The sequence below is a fragment of the Pezoporus wallicus genome, unplaced genomic scaffold, assembly GCF_028554395.1.
Source record: "Pezoporus wallicus isolate ANWC-B61680 ecotype Strahan unplaced genomic scaffold, APGP_CSIRO_Pwel_v1 contig_13865, whole genome shotgun sequence".
Classification (NCBI taxonomy): Eukaryota; Metazoa; Chordata; class Aves; order Psittaciformes; family Psittacidae; genus Pezoporus; species Pezoporus wallicus.
Window position 1 is genome coordinate 314,424 of NW_026640128.1, and position 20,085 is coordinate 334,508.

At 43.6% G+C, this 20,085-nt stretch overlaps 2 protein-coding genes across 3 annotated transcripts in view; both read right to left on the bottom strand.

The window, feature by feature from the left end:
- Nucleotides 1–20,085, bottom strand: part of DDX49 (DEAD-box helicase 49) — a 139,812-nt gene that overhangs the window by 30,353 nt on the left and 89,374 nt on the right. The gene's annotated exons all lie outside the window — the stretch shown is intronic.
- Nucleotides 1–20,085, bottom strand: part of UPF1 (UPF1 RNA helicase and ATPase) — a 24,804-nt gene continuing 4,719 nt past the window's right edge. The window contains exons 2-24 of one of the 2 annotated variants that reach the window (XM_057417437.1): nt 18,443–18,585; nt 17,919–18,008; nt 17,243–17,410; nt 16,170–16,350; nt 15,425–15,586; nt 14,677–14,761; nt 14,403–14,501; nt 14,090–14,198; nt 13,113–13,272; nt 12,897–13,015; nt 12,458–12,622; nt 12,128–12,242; nt 11,793–11,936; nt 10,054–10,267; nt 9,722–9,839; nt 7,353–7,509; nt 6,224–6,366; nt 5,356–5,530; nt 4,585–4,666; nt 3,865–4,026; nt 3,023–3,240; nt 2,488–2,610; nt 1–2,377 (exon numbers count right to left, since the gene is read on the bottom strand). In XM_057417437.1, coding sequence (XP_057273420.1) covers nt 2,491–2,610; nt 3,023–3,240; nt 3,865–4,026; nt 4,585–4,666; nt 5,356–5,530; nt 6,224–6,366; nt 7,353–7,509; nt 9,722–9,839; nt 10,054–10,267; nt 11,793–11,936; nt 12,128–12,242; nt 12,458–12,622; nt 12,897–13,015; nt 13,113–13,272; nt 14,090–14,198; nt 14,403–14,501; nt 14,677–14,761; nt 15,425–15,586; nt 16,170–16,350; nt 17,243–17,410; nt 17,919–18,008; nt 18,443–18,585 — 3,129 coding nt within the window. In that variant the 3' untranslated portion in view covers nt 1–2,377; nt 2,488–2,490. Of the gene's footprint in view, nt 2,378–2,487; nt 2,611–3,022; nt 3,241–3,864; nt 4,027–4,584; nt 4,667–5,355; nt 5,531–6,223; nt 6,367–7,352; nt 7,510–9,721; nt 9,840–10,053; nt 10,268–11,792; nt 11,937–12,127; nt 12,243–12,457; nt 12,623–12,896; nt 13,016–13,112; nt 13,273–14,089; nt 14,208–14,402; nt 14,502–14,676; nt 14,762–15,424; nt 15,587–16,169; nt 16,351–17,242; nt 17,411–17,918; nt 18,009–18,442; nt 18,586–20,085 lie in introns of both variants that reach the window. The other variant, XM_057417436.1, reaches the window with a different exon arrangement.

The window sequence follows — 20,085 nt, forward strand, 5'->3', positions numbered from 1 at the left end:
TCGAATGCAAGAGCTGTTTATTAATATTTTTATTGATGACAAACAGGTTTAAAACAAACTGAGACAAAATCAAAAGAGTTAACACCGTGCTAGCACTGATGTCTGGATTTATAAAACTCAGAGTAACTGCTACAAAGGAAAAACCAGCACAAAGCAGAGGCAAGCATTCCCGTCAGTGAAATAAAGGGGGTGAGGGGAGAGGAAGGGGGACGGTAGTCAATGGATTGCATTGCACAGAGGGTACAGCTTCAACCTATCGGAAACGTCTACGCAGCTACGCAGCCTACAGAGGAAGAAAATTAAAAAGCCCTTCGGCAATGTTAATAAATAAAAGAGTCCATCTCACAGGAGGAAGGTGGCCTCTGGCTCCGGGCTCACGTTGAGTCTAAACTCTGGAGGCTTTTGATGAGAAAAGAATGGGTTTCACTTCTGAAAAGTTTCTTTTGCAGTTCTCGCTGCAGGACTGAACAAAACCCCCCCTGAACACCTGCTCCATGGTTATGTGCTCGCTACTCACGGGTTGTGGGGATGCTACACCAGGTCTGCACTGGGGAGAGACACTCCTGAAAAACTACAGCAAATACAGGTTATGAAAGCAGGTCAACGATCTACAGAAAGGACAGTGATGAAAGGGCTTCCCCCCAGCTACAAAAAGTGGGTTTTTACGTCATTTAAGTACATTCAGATGAGAGGTATTTTGAGTTCCCCCTCCCCGCCCCCCCCCCCCCCCCCCCCAAAAAAAGAGATTAGAAACACTCGGAGCCCTTTGAGTATAAAGCTAACTTAGACTTTAAAAACACCCAGGTTAGTGAATCCCACACTACTGTTGGTTGCCAATTGGGAGGTAGAGGCTCAGCTCATTTGGGGATTGGATAAAAATGGGGCTGGGGGTTATTGTCAATTCTCTGCCCTGTTTTTAAAAAGGTTTAGACAGAACTAAAATGCTCCCAGTGTTCCCATAGGACTTGTTTAAGACATGGGTACAACTCTGAAATTGGATGGCTTCTCTTAAGTGCTGTTTTCAGTTCTGACTTCCAGCTACTCCTCAAGCCAGCGTCGATGGCTCAGCCATGGCCATGGCTCCGGGTTTGGTTCTCACACCTGAACCTGTCAGCGACCTGCGTTCTGCACCAAAGAAGCCCCACAAAAAGCCTGACCCAGTATCTCTAATGCCACCCAGCTCTCAGAGGCCACCTTCCAACAGCCGCCCGCTTTGTCCATTTTCCCAACCTGCTTCATTAACATTGTAGAGTCTTTACTTCAAAACCAATATAATCCCCAGGTTCCACTACCTCTTCCCCAGGTCTGAGGGAGCGAGTCAAGCAGGCCCGTTAGCATCTTTTCCTCCAGGCCGAAGGGCACAGGAACCCATCCCCTTTCAAGCGCAAAATTCATCTTACAGAAAGGCTGTTTTTCACAGAGTAGAGTCCAGACAGTTGCCAATTGAAGCATACAGAAAACTTTGAAACCCTCCTCCCGCTTGAGCGCGCAGGCTCCTGTCACTCTAACTGCTATCCAATGTAGGAAGAAGAGGCTGATTGCTGCAACTTTAAATCACACTGAAAAGTTCTCAAGGTTGGTGCTCTAATTTAGTTTTGGTTTAAACTTTTTGTAAGCTTCTCAGAACAAGCATCTCCCCAGGTCCACCACTAAGGATTCAGAGACAAACTTCTAGAAATTCAGTGCTCCTTTGACAGGATCTCTTTAAAACCACCTTGTCACGAAAGACCCGTTCAGAATGTGGGCGACACGATGACACTAAGGATTTCAGAGCCAGTGTTGGACAACAAAACCTGCATCTCAGAGTTGAGCATCAGCCATGTTCCGCTGGATTCTGCTCGGCTTGCTGTCACTGAGTCAGGAACTCTCTTTCTCTCTCAGATACTCTGCTTCTACAATGTAAACAGTTACTGCTAAAATAGTACCCCTTTAAAACGAGAACAACTCTGAGATGAGGGTTTTCCTCTCCCCATCTGCTCTGAAAAGTAATGCCCTGCTCGCAAAGAGAAGTATGGAATGAAGTGAAACCTGCTTAAGGCCCTTCTCTTGAGCTTGTTGACTGGGGGAGCAGGGACTCGGCTGACCACTCATTTCAGGGGAGTTGCTTCCCAGTGAGGCGCCAGCCAGTCCTTCAGTGCGCTCTCTCCTCTCCGGTCAGGCTCCTGGTCTCAGTGAGCTTAGCAGTGGGCTCTCTCGCGCGCTCCTTTCTCTCTCTCTCCTCTCCGTTGGTTGGTTTCTTTCTCCTGTTGCTCTCACACAGTGGTGCTTCAGTTTTAGCAGTGGAAAACAGGTATCCATTTTATTTTATTTTTTTTATTACCCAGAATAAAATGCTGATGAACTAAGCTCCACACAAGCTTAGCTCTTCTTCCTCAACCTGAAAGCAAGAGAGCAAAAGCTGCATTAGGGACATCACTAAGACAAACACTGCGTTCGTGAACTTTAAGAGGGAGGAAGAAGCAGAGGAATGATCCTCGGGTGCCTTACACTCTAATACTGTGACAGTCCCGTCACTCCACCATGTTGATATGCACGTTCACCCTGGTAAGTAGAGTCCTGTGACAGCGCCACGTCAATCTGAGATTTAAACTCATCACCAAGGTAACTGTCCTGAAAACGAAAGCAAGCGTTAAACCTCTACCTCCTCACCCAGCCCAAGTGCTCCCTCAGCAAGCAGAGGACCCAGCAGCCCAGAGGTTTGGGGTTGGGGCAGGGATTTTTGTTTGGCTGCATTGGGATTTTTTTAAATCTACTCTTTTCTGCTGCAGAATTCCCATAAATACAAAGGGGTTTGCAATAGCCAGAGGCTGAACAGGCAAGTGGGGCAAAGTTAAGGCTTGAGCTGAAGTCTAGACAGGCAGCACTGCACTTTATGCCCGAGTGTATGTAAAGTTCACCAGGGGGAGGAGCACGAGTCGTTGAAAATAGTTTCAATTTCCATTTTCCTCAGTGCTAGGAAACAAGGATGTGCATGCACAGGAATCATCAACAGAAACCCCACTGTCCATCAAATCCTGCTTACCTGTGATAATTCGGGTTGGGAGAGCCCAGGCTGACTCATCTGTGATGGCTGACTCATGGAGATATACCCCTGAGTCAGTGGACCCTGGGAGAAGGGCTGGGAAACCACGTCTTGGCTCGCTTGACTATTTGGAAGGTTTGACTGACTGGTTCCAGGAATCCCAAAACGATTTTTCTGGCGCCCACCACGACCAGTCTTCCCTTTTGGTGCCCCACGTCCTGGAAAAGCGTTAATCCCAAGCAGCAGTGAGAAGCCTTAGACATGCAAACATCAGAATTAACTGTTTCTCTGAAGACTTGATCGCTCACAAGAGGCAACATTTTGTACGTACTCGACGTAGCGCTGCAGAAAAGTAATGGAATGGTTCAGGTTGGGAAGGACCTTAAAGCTCCTCCAGTTCCAACCGCTGCCATGGGCAGGGACCCCTTCCACTGGAGCAGCTTGCTCCAAGCCCCTGTGTCCAACCTGGCCTTGAACACTGCCAGGGATGGGGCAGCCACAGCTTCTCTGGGCACCCTATGCCAGCGCCTCAGCACCCTCACAGGGAAGAGCTTCTGCCTAAGAGCTCATCTCAGTCTCCCTTCTGGCAGGTTAAAGCCATTTCCCCCCGACTTCTGCCCTTGTCAGAAGTCTCTCTCCAGATTTCCTGTAGGCCCCTTCAGGTACTGGAACCACCAGCATAGACACAGCAAAGGGACACTCACCGAGGCTGCAGTGCTGCTGTGTTTGTACTCCATACAGCTAACAGAAGTGCATCATCTCCTTTCATAGGAGGAGCAAAAAGCGTTCTCTGACTTCAGAGCTACCCCGTGGGGTCTGTCCCAGCCCCCCTCAGCCCATACCTGCGGCTGGTCCGTTTGCTTGGCCAAAGTACCCCGGCGGTGGCATCGGTGGCATCACCAGGTTGAAGGGGATGGGAATGTTCATGGCAGTGACGTGGCTGGGGCCGGCACTGATCATCCCAATCTGGTCGTGGGTCTGGAAGTACATGTTGGATGGGCGGCCTGGGGAGGGGAGGAAAAGCCACAGTGACTGCAAGCATTTCAAAAGCAATTCATATTCCTGCTTTTGACAGGAATCGAGAACTTGGGAGCAGAATTTGAAAGGACAAACCTACCCCTGCCAGGAACCACCACTGCTCCCCCCGTTCATCATTTACTCCACCTTTGATTTCAGATACTCATCTAACATGCTCATTCCTGCACAGTTACTCTTTTACAGCACCAGCTAAGGCTGTGTCCCTGCCCACGGCAGGGGGGTTGGAACTAGATGATCTTAAGGTCTTTTCCAACCCTAACTATTCTATGATTCTATGACTCCCAAAATACACACACTCCCTTTCCCCTCATTTTTCACTTGCTCTGCAGACACCAGAGCTCCTACAAACAGACAGCAAAATCCAGCCATATCACAAACATTTTCAGTTCTTAAATTCTTCATTTTTCCATAGTGGCTCTTCAACCATTTAGAAGTTTGAAGTTTGTCAAATACCAGCCCCTATGGGCTTGTTGGGAGGAAAAATTAAAACCTATGGAGATACTAATTTTGATAGTTTCCTTTACCTTGACTGCTCCGGTCATAGACAGATCCTGGAATAATAGCCTCCCGTGCATCATACATGGCAGTAGTCATGAAACGGGCACCCTGGAAGCATTAGAGGGGTTAGACAAAGCCTTTGCACAGAAACCTTTGCACTGCAACTTCAGCATAAGCTATTTTGGGTAAAAAAATCCAGTAAAACACCATGGATCACACATACTTTACAAGTGCTGAGTAAAGTGATTGTTCTAAAAGGAAAGCATCCAACTATCCTTTCAACTACATCATGAAAAGAAGAAGAAAAGATTCTACAGCCCATCTCACACTGTGAAACATTTGATGAATTTTCAGGCTATTTTCAGGTTCTGATGATAGTTCTTCCCTTGCTCTATTCCTGCCACCACCCTGTGATGGCTGCTGAGCTGCCCCCTCCCCCAAATGCTACAGGACTAAGTATAAAACTTGTAGGTTGAGGATTAAAGTACAACGGTGTAAGTAAATGTGCCTCCTGAGCTTGCCATTTCTACACAAACCAGTTCTTTTATGCTTCATTCACCTCAGAATTTACCCCCTCATAAAATTTTGCAGTAAACAGCTATAAAAAAGCACCAAAAAGGGTTTTCTACTTAACTTACAAACAGCTGAAGCAGCAACTTACTTGGGTCACACTGCATTAACCAGCAACAAAAATGGGAAGTTACAGGGGTGTGAGGCTATGGGGATAACTGTTTATTCCATTCATTTATAATTAATCAAATCCCAATTATTTCATGCCACAACCATGTGAGACTTACTGGGTTGATGGTGTTGACGAGCTTCCGGGGCTTGCTGAACTGCATAAGGCTTTCCCGGAGGTTGTTCAGTGGTCCCTCCACCAGCACCTTCTGCTCCTTGTAGTAATTCAGCAGGTGATTCCAGAGTGGTTGTTTAGACAGAGCTTTTGGGTTCCCAACAATAATTACTCCATACCTGCAGCAACAGCAGACAGAGAAGGTAAAATTAACTTTGACTAAAACTAAATCCATCTTTAAAACTAAAGCAATGACTAAATGTCAGAAGAGCCTCAAAGTCCACCTCTTCCACAGCACATCGGGCACCCAACAGGAGCCCGTGGTAGGTGTAACAAACCCTGATATAGTTGCTTTGTTTAACGCAGATGATTTCTGTACTGTGCCAAAACACCTGAAAGGAGACTGCAGCAGCCAGCTGCTCAGTATCACAAGCTTCCTTATGCAGGTTTGCCAAACACACCAGTGTGCTCAATCAACCATCACCCTGCATTGGCTGGAAAGCCTGCAGAACCCAAGGAAGCCAAGCAACAGTGCTGATTCCAAATTACCCTTCTCAGTAATCAAACCCACTGAGAGAAGCAAAATGATAAATGGTTGCTGGAAAGGGTAAAGCAGCAGATGAAGGGTACAAAGGGGAGCAACGTGGCAGCTTCTACAAACTACTGATGCCAAGTGGAAAGGTTCATTAGGTTGAAATTGCTTTTGGAAGTTGTAGGGAATGTGGAAATCACTCAAGGCTCCCTTAAACCAGGTGGGGAAAGGGCCCACAACCCACAAAACACAGACCTTCTGTTCATGGGTCTGTACCAGTGCTTCAGCAGACTGAAGTAGGTCTCTAGAATAGATTAGAGTTTGCCCAATTTTGATTTACCTTGCTCGTGTAAGAGCTACATTAAGACGCCGGGGGTCATTCAGAAACCCTATCCCTTGGTGCTCATTGGCCCTCACACAAGAAAGGATAATAAAGTCCTTTTCTCGTCCCTGGAAGGCATCCACACTTGCAATTTCCACTTCCTGAAACAGAAGAAAACATGTAAATCACAGAAGCACAGTGCAAAACAGCTCTGCTACCAACAGGCATTACAACCTGCCTTGGCCATGCAGTTCCCATCAGTTGCTGAAAATGTTATTTTTGTAATGACAAACGATTTAGTAATTCCACTGGTCACTAAATAGTTTCCCTGAAGGAGAACAGACAGTCTCAGTTCAGGACAAATTACTTTTATGTTCACTGCTTTATGGTTCTCACATTTCCCCAAACCTGGCATTTGCACTATGGAAAGCATCCCTTTCCTAGCTATTTTGCCAAAAAGACTTCTGACTATTCCAAAACCTCGTAGTAGAACAGGTCTAAACTACCACTGCTGCTCTCAGCCTCCGAGAATCCTGAAGCAGAGGGACAGATCATTCCTGGCAGAAGTAAAAGTATTTCCACCAAATTTTCCTTCAATGAAAACACTGACCAAGTCCTCACTATTGCAAAACAGACTATATTAAACATAAAACAGCCTTGTTTGTAGCAACAAATTTGAATGTTTGGTAGAGGAGTTCCACTGATGGGAGGATGTGTTCCCAAGCAAATAAATAGTACATCCATCAGAATTTATGGTGCTTGGTTTCCTTCATGTCTCCTGGCATGATGCTTTTATTTAAGGCACAAGCTGACTGAAGCTTTTCCACAGCTGAAGCACTAATGACCTCTCCTTTCTGTGCCTCAAGGAGTCCTCAGAGGATGGACTCACTGAGCTCAGAGTCCATAACAAGGCACTCTCCTTTATGTGGCCAACTGCTCCCCTGACATTTATTGGCATTTGATACCTCCTAAACTTTTCCCCCAGCCTATTTTAACCACAATCTCTAAACCCCCCCAAATTGCTAAAGAATAAACAGACTGATGCCTAAGAAGCCAGACTGCAAGTAAAAATATTGTGAAGTTTCACAATATCTGACTTTTCTAGCTTCTCTGCATCCAAGTGTTCCCATGTGCACAAGCACTGTACCTGGTAGAGCTTTGTATGCAAGGAGCCACTGAACTGCATGTACTGCACCAGATAGGATCGCTGCCCTTCGTAAGGAGTTATAATGCCAATCTGATCTGGTTTGGCACCAGCTTTCAATAGCTTTGTAGTTATCTTCTCCACATTGGCAGCTTCCGTCCTGGAAAAAAAGAGATTTGTTTATCTGAGGAGAATCAAGGCGTTAGGTTGAACTTCTTGCAAGCTAATGGGTCTGAAAAACTTGGAACACAAATGCTGAGCTGACCTTTGCCAGCAAGGCTGCTTCAAGAAAAAGACCACTCTGTGCTGCTTGAGCACCCTGATTAATCCAGCTTCATCTCTGCAGGAACATTAACCACTATCAACTCTTGACTTAGGCCATGCACAGATATTCTCAGCCAGAGGAATACGGGCAAAAGGACCATCTCAAAAAAAAAAAGCCTCAGAATGACACAAATTTCTCCTTAACATATAAATCCACCTTCTCACCAACACAACCAGACTTCCTGGCCACCATTCCAAAATGGAACTTCTTAGTAGAGTTCAATGTACACATGTACTTTCATGAGTGAGATCATTAAAAACGTTCCCTGTCCGCAGTGCAAACAGATACTTCAGTTGCTTCATCTTCGACGTTTTATATATATAATGCTTTTAATGCCAATCCCCATGTCAGCCAACTGCTGTGGTGTGTGTTTGTGCACAATCTGGGTGGCTGCATTCAGTCTTGCACATGCTGCTCATCAAACACAGATTAAAAATAACCCAGCAGATATTTCATGATTTGGTCTGGTTTTCCTTCCAGGCACATGAGCAAGTGCATCTGACCAAAAGGAGCAAAGTGTTTTAAGCTCACTCTTTAAAAAAACAAAAAAAAAAGAGTTGGGATGTACAGAAAAAAAACCAACCAAAAAACCCCATGTTATGGTTTAAATAAAGTCAGCCATAAATCACGCAGTCGCTCTCTCACTCCCCCCCTTTTTGCCCTCCCCCTGCTCCCAGAGGGATGGGGAGGAGAATCAAAAGAATACAACTCCCACAGGTTGAGATAAGAGCAGTTTAGTAACTAAGGTATAACACAAATCACTACTGCTGCCGCCAATAATAATAATGAGAAAGGAAATAACAAGGGAAGGGAACACAACACCTCACCACCAGCTGACTGATAACTTGTGCCCCCCCCCCCGACACCTAGTCCAACCCTGCAGTGCCCCAGCCCTTCCGGGTGACTCCCAGTTACATCCTGGGCATGACGTGCTGTGGTATGGAATACCCCGTTGGTCAGTTTGGGTCAGGTGTCCTGTCTCTGCTTCCTCCCAGCTTCCCCTCCTCCCTGGCAGAGCATGAGGCTCAGAAAGTCCTTGGTCAGACTAAAACATTTGAGCAGTAGCTAAAAACATCGGTGTTATCAGCCCTGTTCCCAGGCTGAAAGTCGAAACCACAGCACTGCACCAGCCACTAAGAAGGAGAAAAATGACTGCTACTGCTGAACCCAGGACACCCCACAAAAAAAACCCCACAAAACAGAATAGACAAAATTAAATTCTCATCCCTTACACACCCCTGCCAAAATTAAAGACTCTGCTTCAGGAGCTACTGGAATTCTGGCCTCAAAATGCAACCTGATCAGTATTTCCCGCTGCAACTGCAGACAGTTTACTTGCTGGCCCAAATTCATTCCACACATTATGCATTTAATTGTCTCATGCTCCTTATGCTACCAGTGAAAGAAAACACACCTCCACAGAACAATTCCAACCCACTTAATATCTGAACTGCTCCCACTGGAAATGCCTTTTTCTCTTCATTTACTGGGAAGAGAGCTTAGGGGAAACCAGTTCCAGGATGCAGCTCAGCCTGCACCATCCTTGCTAGCAGCTTTGATTATACAAAGCACATCAACAACTTCATCAACAGCTGTTAATAGCTAATAACAACATTTCATTCATTTAGAAGAATTACTGCAGAGCATAAGGATCAACAGCACTGAACACTGCACCCAACACAGGATACATCTGACGGCTGTGGGCTGGCTCATTTGAATACCATCTTCACAGAAACAGAAAGTAACTCTTCTTGGAAATCACAAGCCTTTAGTTAGCTGTTAATGCCTTTATTCAGGACAAGGCCACCACAAGTCATGGAAAATAAAGAATACTATGAATTTTGATGCAGAAATTCTAGATAAATTCTTAGATATTTGGTCTGCAGTGGGAACCACATACTGCTCTTTCTCTTGACTTCAGTACCTGTGACCGTCTCCAAGGGATGCGATAAGATTAGTAACAGATTCATTTAACAATCTCCCTTACAGTATGAGATACACTGGGATGATGTATCTTTAAGTAATCTCAGTGCTGAATTTTCTTTACCTGTTTAAGTAAGAGGTGCCCGAGCTGGCAATTTCTTCCTGTCCTTGTGTAACGTAGAAAAACATTGGTTTATCTGGCTGTGGCCACTGGAAATCAAACCCTTTCTTCACACGGTCCGCTGAAGAGCACAAAGAAAGTAAAATAATTTTTAGCACTGTTTTACTAGCAAGAACATACGTTACTTTCATATCAAAGCACCTTAAAGACTCAAAATAAGTCCAGTGGCAAGTCTCGTTAAATGAATGTATTAACACACTCATCCACATGAAAGATGAAAGGAAGGGTTCTTTAAGGAATGGAAAGGAATTTGCAGGACTACTGTTCTTGCTTACCTGCAGTGACACCATTCTGGAGTGAACCCTCATAGAAGATGTTGGATGGGAAAGCGCTAAGTGCAGGATGCATGCGGTACTGCACCTGCAGGCGGATTGGCCGGATCCCCAGCACCACCAGCCTCTCGAAGAGGCTCTGAGACAGCCCAGCCTTAGCAGCTTTCTTACACATCACAACAGGACCAAGCTGGCAGTGGTCACCTACAAGAATAAGCTGTGGAAAAGGAAGTTGGAAGATCTCTAAGTTTCTATTTTCTGAAACTTGCCCAGTAGCTACAAACAACAGCAATATCCTGCTATAAAATATTAGGAACTAACTAGTCTGACTGGTAATAAACTTCAGATCTAATCTCAGGTTTATAAATCTTTAGTGCCAACTAGCTTTTCGGCTCATCATTTTCAAGTAAAATCTTATTCAATCTCTAGCATTTGACATTGTCCCACATGACATGTCCTTGTCTCTAAATTGGAGAGACATCAATTTGACAGATGGACCACTCAGCGGGTGGATAAAAAACTGGCTGGATGGCCACAAGCAAAGAGTTGTCAACAGCTCAGTGTCTGGCTGTAGACCAGTAATGAGTGTGGTGTCTCTCAGGGATCGGTGTTGGGACCGGTCTTGTTCAACACCTTTGTTGGTGACATGGACAGTGGGATTGAGCGCGCCCTCAGCAAGTTTGCTGATAACACCAAGCTGTGTGGTTTGGTTGATATGCTGGAGGGAAGGGATGCTATCCAGAAGGACCCTGACACACTTGTAAGGTGGGCTGATGCCAACCTGGTTGGAGCAATCCCAGGCACAGCTACAGGTTGGGCAGAGAAGAGATTCAGAGCAGCCCGGCAGAGAAGGACTTGGGGGTGCTGGCTGATGAGAAACTGAACATGAGCCAGCTTCAGTGTGCACTCACAGCCCAGAAACCAACCGTATCCTGGGCTGCATCAAAAGGAGCATGACCAGCAGGTCGAAGGAGGTGATCCTGCCCCTCTGCTCTTGTGAGACCTCACTTGCAGCACTGTGTACAGTTCTGGTGTCCTCAACATAAAAGGACATGGAACTGCTGGAACAACTCCAAAGGAGCACCACAAGGATGATCAGGGGCTGCAGCACCTCCCGTATGAAGACGGTCTGAAAAAGTTGGGGCTGTTCAGCCTGGAGAAGACTGCGCGGAGACCTCATAGTAGCCCTCCAGTACCTGAAGGGGGCCTATAAGGATGCTGGGGAGGGACTCTTCATTAGGGACTGCAGTGATAGGACAAGGGGTAATGGGTTCAAACTTAAACAGGGGAAGTTTAAATTGGATATAAGGAAGAAGTTCTTTACTGCGAGGATGGTGAGGCACTGGAATGGGTTGCCCAAGGAAGCTGTGAATGCTCCATCCCTGGTGGTGCTCAAGGCCAGGATGGACAGAGCCTCAGGCGCCATGGTTTAGTGTGAGGCGTCCCTGCCCATGGCAGCAGAGTTGGAACTTGATGATCTTTAAGTCCTTTCCAACCCTAACTGTTCTATGATTCTATGTTTGTTCCAACAATACTGACATGTTCTAGGCAAAGATTATGCACGGAAAGAGAAAACTAACAGGACTAAGACAAAGATGCTTCTATCTGTAGTATGGAAGCATCTTCCACAAAAGGATTTTATTTTTTTGTATGCCCACACTGTGAACGTTGCTGCTTGCTGCTACTTCCTCTACTCATAAACTTTAATGAGATTTTCTTTAATCAAGTCCAACAGCTCCTACCTGCTTTGCTCCCAGCACCACTGGCACCATGCACTCTGGCTCAGTGGCCTGTGTGCTTTCATCGATCAGAATGGAGCGGAACTGCATCTTTGCAAGCCTTGGGTCACCAGCTCCCACACAGGTGCAACAGATCACATCTGCGTTCTGAGACAGAAATACAACCAAGATTAATCAAGTAGGGCATCAGCAGCCAGTATTTCTACATGGAGGAGTATCCAACACCGTTACAACAATCTCCCAAAGTTAAATTGTACTCTCATCTCCACCACCAAATTGCAGCCAAGCCTCCAGTGGAGGAAGGCAATTATTTAAGCTACTAGAACCAATGACTTTACCATAAGTAACTCCCGCTCTGCTGTTCGTTTCAGTGCCCGGTAACGTTTCTCATCAGCAGATGACAGCTCTCCAGTTTCATCTTTAAGCTGTTGCAGTTTCTGAAGTTCTGGCATGCTGCAAAAAAGGAATTTTGCTTTATGGCCTAATAAACAACTTCATAGGATTCCAGTGGAACTCATTCATAAAACTAAACAGGACACAAGTATAGAGAAAGAAGTTATCACCAAGTAAATACACGTTGTCACCATGACACAGTTCATCAGTGGTGTCCATCACAACACTTCAGTGGGGGTTTTTTTGTTCCCCTGCTCCTTTCAACCATTTCTTACCTATCCATGTTCCTGATCTGGTTATGCAATGCCAAGAAGGAGACAGGAGAGTCAATTGCCTCACGACTTTTAGCACACAGACGAACCACTTTCAGTCCAGTTTGATGGATCTTCTCAGTCAACTGATCCACAGCAATGTTACTCGGAGCACAGACTAACACAGGCCTTGGGAAAACATGAAGCAAAAAGATTCAATGAGCTGTAAATTTGTTTCTATTAGACTTGCAATAAAATCCTGTGCTCCAACGCAGGTCTCCAAAAAATATGCTGGGGAAGAATATTTTCTGAAATAAGCACAAGTCTTCCCAGAAAAAATACACTTGTAAAAAGCCCTTCTAGTTCAGTGATACAAATTATTTTGATTTTAAAATGAAGCTATTTCTTTGACCATTAATAAAATAACCTCACACATACAGGATTCAGTGAGAACAGTTCTTACCCGTTGCCCTGTCTAGCCAGATGATAGACAATTGTGGCTGATGTCACTGTCTTTCCGGTACCAGGAGGACCCTGAATGAGGCTCAGAGGACGCTGCAGGACAGTCTTCACAGCATAAACCTATTCAGTATTCAATGCACAGGAAGTTACAAAGTTGTTCAAGCTCTATTCATAAATCCTTTCTCTTTTGTGTATAGTAAAAAGGAGATGAGGTTACCTGAGAATGGTTGAGATCAGGAAGTCCTTGTGCGGTAAAGCGCTTTGGCAACTGGCATTTAATAATTACATCTTCCACCTCATGACCTAATAGCTTGTGATAGATGTACCCAGACACTGAGGTCTCATCCACAGCAAATGTTTTTAAAGCACTCTGCATTCTGAAATGAAGGAAGGACAGAAAACCCCCCAGAATCAGTATGACCTCAATTACAACTATCCGCAAATGTCCTACACAAAGGTTAATCAGACATCAGATGCAAAATATACCTCGGGAAAAAAGCAATGTAGAAGACTTACTAACAGAATTTAGAGACAGAAATCAGACTTGTGAGAACACAGATTTTCTCCTCATACTACAGATTATTATAACCAGAAAAATCTGTAGCGTAACATCAGACAGAATCTGTAACAGTAATTTTAGGTCTAAGATTTGATGAAAAATTGTATTTGGCGTATCTCAGGGTTACAAACCGCCTCCTGTCTTACAAAATGCAGCACAGACATCTCTGAAGTCTCCTGACCCAACAGCCAACTCAAATGCCTTGAAATTTCAGCTAGTTAAAGCAATTCAAAGTCTAGGAATGCCAATTAAACTCAGAGAGCATTTCATGATGGAGCAGGGTTCAGGGTGCTGAAGACAGTTCTTTTTACATCCCAAGTATTACTGAACATAAGGTAAATTCCCACCCCCCCAATGTATTTGCAACATACCTTAAGCATGCCTTCAAAAATGAGAAAAACTGATAGTTTGATGGCATTCAGGTTAACACAGTTTCTAGTGAGAGTCAGACCTGTTGCTCTATAAGCTAGATACCATGTGTACAGACTCGATATACTGGGCACACTCAGACTCCTGACTCCTAGCCTCACCAAACAATACAACTTTTCCTGTTCAAGGATCCCCTCTGAAGGTAAAGGAAAATACACACCAACTGCACCCATTATGTGCTCAATTCTGAAGTGCTTTCTCAATACCTGTCAAATGAAGTTGACTTCCATACAAAATCCACTTGGAAGTTATGAGTGACTTCCACAGGCGCTCCCACGCTGCTCCTCAGCTCGATGGCTATCTCATCACCATAATCTGTAGAACCTCGTTAAGTAGTAATCTGCAGCAAACTTCTCCATTGTATTTTTCCCAATTTTGGTATTATTTTAGCAACACCCCCACCCCCGTGACAAATTAAAAATTAGCTCAAAATTACTTTTGGACATGTTTACTGGTTTCTCAGAGAATGGATTCAACCTTCCACTAAGCCTTTCTGAAGGCTCACTAAGTAAAGGATACTATCAGGAACTTTGATAACATGACCAATCCCTTTCCACAAAGGGGCCAGGTCTCCTTTATACCTCAGACAGATCTCATCTCCTTGCATAAGACGCATATCTACAAAGGAAGGAAAAATGTTTTCAGAATATTCACCAACCAACCACCTCCCAGATCAAAACCAACACAATACTATCTTATATCCCAGGCCGGACCACAGGAGTTCTCTGAACACTGGTATTATTCACCAGGCATAAAACAACCCAAACAAAACATACAATCAAAGTGTCATTACCCGAGTCAGTCTTTGGCAAAGTGAAATAGGCAATTCTTTTCTTGTTCAAGCCCAGGTCCCATCTGACTGTGATGTTATCTTGGGTCTAATAGTAAAGAAAAGACATTCATTAGGTTTTTAGAAAGCTGTCTGCTAACTCAAACAATCCTCACTGTCCTCTACTTCAAAACAGTGGAGAAATGAAAACTTGCTGTTCCAGTGTCACAGCAGAGACAAATATTGGTATTTATTCCTATGGCCTGAGATCACACCATCTGCAGAAGACAACTCTGCTCTACAGGAGCTACTTAGTTAATGAGAACAAAGTCCTACTCAGCACCTGCATTATTCTCTCTCCCCCAACTTTTAAAACGTTCATGAGTGCTTGCACACAGTTCAGGTGTGACTGGAAGCTCTGACAAAGGTAACAGCAGGTTATAAGCACAATAACATAAGGTGGCCAAGTTGTAGTTTTACAGTAAAATATGGCTCTTGGAAAGATGAAATTTTCAACACAGAAAATACAGAAGTTTCCAAGTGTTTCAAGCTGGTTTTTAAAGCCTCAGTTTGAGAATTTTCTCCTTTCCTCTCCCTGCTATCAGACATCACTATTACTACTATAGTTACTGTGATATAATAGTATTGTAATAAAGACATCTATTTCACTTGAATTTCAAATCTATTTCTATGTTGTTAACAATAACTACACATTTGACACCAGAGAATTGGTCAGAAGCCCCCTAAAACAGACATATTTCAAGTTTATTACCTGAGACTCCTTGAGTTTCTTGTCATAGTCTGCCTCAAGCTTGACCAGAGGACCAAAGATATTTTGGTATTGATAAGCATCTTCGTATCTAAGCAGAACATGCTGTGGTTCTTCATCAACACCAGGCTTTTCCAAGTCCTCAAGGGTTGCAGATGGATTTTCCTAGAATTTGAAGCACAAGTGGTTTCTTTCGAAGTTTTAAATATAAAAAAGTGACAAGTATTCACTGTGCAACATGACTGATAACACTGTGTTCTACTACTACAAGTTATATCAAGGTATAAGCATGTCATGGTGTTAACGTGACACCCAGACATTGTATGTTATACTCACATCCAGTCAGTTTTGTTATGCTTTAAAGAACATACAGAAAAACATCTCGGAAAACAACAGCTGAATACTAAGCATGAATGAAGAGCTCCCTACTCAGCTAGTCACCACATAAAGCAGAAGCAAGTGAAAGACTTGATATGGGAAAGCTGTTTTTCCAGACTGCCTGACAGTGCAACTTGAACAGAGCTAAAGAGCCCAAAGAAGAGACTCTCCTACTTCGATGAACGATTTCCTGAATACTTTCATCAATTCCCAGTTGCACTGTTTGTCAAACCTGCAGCATTTAAACCTCATGTGATTTAAGCATGTTCCCTGCCTTATACAGTTGCTAAAACAATCTTGTCCTTCCTTCATAAAACCAGAAAGTTAGCACTTGGTAAAATATAACGAGTGTTTGAAAAGCAGCACATACCTTCCAAAGTTCTTCCAGTTTGTTAATCTGCTGAGCTGTAATCTGACGGGCTCTCAACTGCTCCTGTTCAGATGGAATCTTCACCAGCCATGAAAGGAAACAACGATCTTGGATAAGAGGCTGCCACTGTGAACTGTCCCAGTTAATATCCTTTAAACTGCTCTGGCTGGCACATGGCTGCCTGCACAACCAAAACATTGGAAAAATTGTTAAATTAGACAAGTGTAAGAAAAAGTCTGTCACATGAAGTGTAAAACTAGGTTTATCATGCTCCTGAAACAACTCAAATATCTCAGTCAAAAGGAGAAAACAATCCCACCCTATCACCTGCTGGGCCAATTCACCTTTTGGTTCCTTTTTCTGCTATTTCAACACTGGGAAGGCTCAGGATTTTAAACAGTGTTGTGTGTTTCTAGAACTGAAAACTGTAACATCTAAAGTATTAAAGGAGACACTCACCTTTGAAAGTGTTACAGTCCATTAATATCATGCACATACAGAATATATCAGAAAACACTTGGGATTACTTCCCATTTGTTGTTTAGACAAATAGAAGAACTCATTCCATAGAAACACACCTGCCATTGTCAAATACATGGTGACAGTATTTAATTAAAATATATAAAATTAAAATAATGATTTTTGATAGAACCTATCAGAGAACAATTTCCAATTTACTGCTGTCCTCAAATGATTCTATGAGCTGACAGAAAAAACATATTGTGTAATAGAGTCACTGCTCCAGTAGGGCTCCAGAGTCTTTTCCTGAACTGATCCGTTACTCTTCCAAGTCTGAAAAATCAGTTTTAGAAAAGGGGAAAACCACCTTTCTTCCATTAAGGACTGCTTCACTTCAGGTAAATACTTTTTTCTGGAACCAAGACAATTGCCCAGCATAACAGAATGCTCCTTTAGTGATTATCTACTTGCATACAATCCATCTGAAGGAAAAAATGGTGTCAAATTAGAGCATAAAATATATTCTGGTACAAAATAAAACCAAGCATCACCATTTAGAAAACAGTTTATGGAACAAACTTGACACAAACATGCTAACAAAGGCATTCTCTCACCTGCACAGCAAAACCACCACGGAGTCTGCCTTAGCTGGAATAAAGCCCAGGAGAAACACATTACGACATCCACAGTTGTAACATTCCAAGACGGTCTCTCCTAGAGGCCCATCCTTATGGAGAGTCACCTCCTTGCACTTCGCTCTCACAAGATGATTAACAATGTGGCTGAAATCAAAGAGGACATACATCTGTACTCATTCAATAGGAAAATCATATTTACTCCTAACTTAATACATCAGCTCAATTATTAAAAGACACAAACAAAAATCAATTTATGCTGTGGCAGACATTTGTAAGATACAAGCACAGATACTAACACAGTTTCAGTGGTTTCTCAGTGCATGAATGCTTTAAGGTACATGAGTATGAAAGAATAGGAAATGCATAAAACTTTCTTTCATGTTCCTGGTAATTGAAAGAAGGCTCCCAAAGCTCCGCAGATCAAGAGGTGCTTCACAGGAAGACACGATGGGGGAAGCAGCAGCAAGCTCACTTCACAAAAGTGATTCAAGTGAGATTGAGGTCTAAGCTGGTAATAGCAGCAAGCTACAGAGGCAACTGGAGGTTCAAACTGAAGTCACCAGACTTTGATTAACACCAAAACCTAAGTCACAGCCACCACATCACTTCAGAACAAACCCACTCGGGAAGCAAGACTGTCATTGTTATTTACCTGCCAGATGTATTTCCACGCCCGTTACAGAACCACTTTTTGCTGGTGTTGCAGTAAACCACACAAGCGGGGTCATGGATGCCACAGTAACTGGAATTACAAGTGAAAAAACAGGGAGTGATTGGGTACTTGCTTATGGAAAAGCTCAAATACAACATTTAAACTGTGTGGCATTGTTGAAAATCACAGGGAAGTGAAAATTAGGGAACATGAGTGTTGCTAAAAGCATCAGACACAAGCTAAACTTCTGTTCTGAGTCACAGGTATTTCAACACTTCCCATCATTGCCACCCTTAGGTTGGCTTAACTTTCTACTTACTCCTCAAGGGAAGTCCAAAACCTGCTGGACAAGACAGCCCTAAGTATCCAAAAAGCTCACCAGAGGGCACCATTCTCCTACCACTACATGGCCGTCTCCAAAGCTGCTCTCAAAACCCAAAATCCTCTAAGCATACACCTTTCACTGCCACAAAGTGCTGCTGCCTTCTGGAAGTAACAAGCCTGGGGCAAAGCTTAGGTCTTACCTGCAAGCATGCACAGGAAGGTCCTTTGTGTAATAAGTATCTTCTTCATCTTCTTCAAAATTCAACTCTGCCAGAAGCTGGCTGGTTTTAGCCACATTATCATCCACAGCTCCATTCTGGAGAATGCCATCAGGTCCATTCACCTGAAATACAAGGTCAGTGCTTAAGTTATACAATCAAAACACGGTCTGCAACACGAAGGCAAGGACAATAATCCCCACTCCTCACAGCAAAAATTTGGGTTTCATTTGGCAAATCTCAAAAGGAAAGTGCTGAAAGGGGCTGAAACACATCCCAGTTATAGCATCAGTATCTGCTTCACTAGCTCCTATTTTACAGGACTATTTAAACTCCAACTGGTAAGTAGAAAAAAGTTAACAAAGGATATTGCTCTTCTGCACTGACATTTTTGCATCTTACACAACACACCAAATTCCATTTAAACAATTCCAGCAGTATCAAAAGTTGGGATTTCTTCATCCTTGATTTTATTCCAGAAGTCCATCTGAAACCAGGATCTTTATTGTATAGGACATTCCTCACCCATTTCTGCTGTTGTCTATCCACTAAATCAATTTTCTTCCCACCTCCAAGATACCAGAAGTACAACTTCATGACACTTGGACAACAGAGAGCAAGAAATCAAGAAGCTTGCTCTCATATACACCTAATTTCACAAAATTGCATGACTATCAGTTTGGTTTAGGTATGACACAATTTCCTGAACTGCAGAAGTGCAAACCCTGTAATGCAGCTCCAGTTTCAGAGCACCATGCCTCAGAGATCAAGGTGCTAATGCAGCACATACAAACCAGGTGCTCTTTCCACTGAGGATACACTGCCAGAACCATGAAGTTCTGCACCATTTGGTGCTGTGTCAGCAGCTTTTACACACCAAGCACCTCTCCTGTTAAAAATAACTGCATTTTGGCAGTTCTGAACACAGAGTGCTCACCACCAGGAAGGAGCATCAAGAAGTGGGAATGTCAGAGTAGATCTGGGCATAGCATTGCCCCCTGGGCCTCCCTCCCAAAAAACCTGTGTTCATTGAGTCACTTTATCCTTTGAGTCTCACTAAAACCTGAGAAGAGAGAAGTGTCCCACAGTCCATGTTAACTTTGAGTGGAAAAAGGTGGGAAAGGGACCACCAGAAGTGGTTAACATAATGCTGACAAAGCATTCAAGAGGAGTGCTCTGAGGTATTTCCCTACCATATGTATTAAACCCCCTCAATGTTTTTAGAGGTATTCAGTTAGGATGAGATTTATTTCTGAAAGTTTATCTAATAAACGGGAGCATAAGAATCACTCAAGGCCTTTGTCTACTGATACAGTATTTAATAACTCTCTTGCACTTAGACATCTAATGCAATTTACCTGGTATCTGTAAGTTAATTCTCTGCAGGAGATGAGAAAGCTGCCCCCAGTGAGGAGAATGCTAAATCTTTATTAAAAGGAATTTGATAAAAATAGTTGCTGTAGCATTTTAAAGCCAGAACTCAGCAGCAAATCCAAACAAGCCTACTTCTCTGAGAGCCTCATTCAGGTTCCGTGCCAGTGTCAGTACTGCACATTAAAATTTAACAGCCACTTGCAAGAGTTAAAATTAAAATAAGTGGAAGCCACTTCACATTTGCCCTCAGC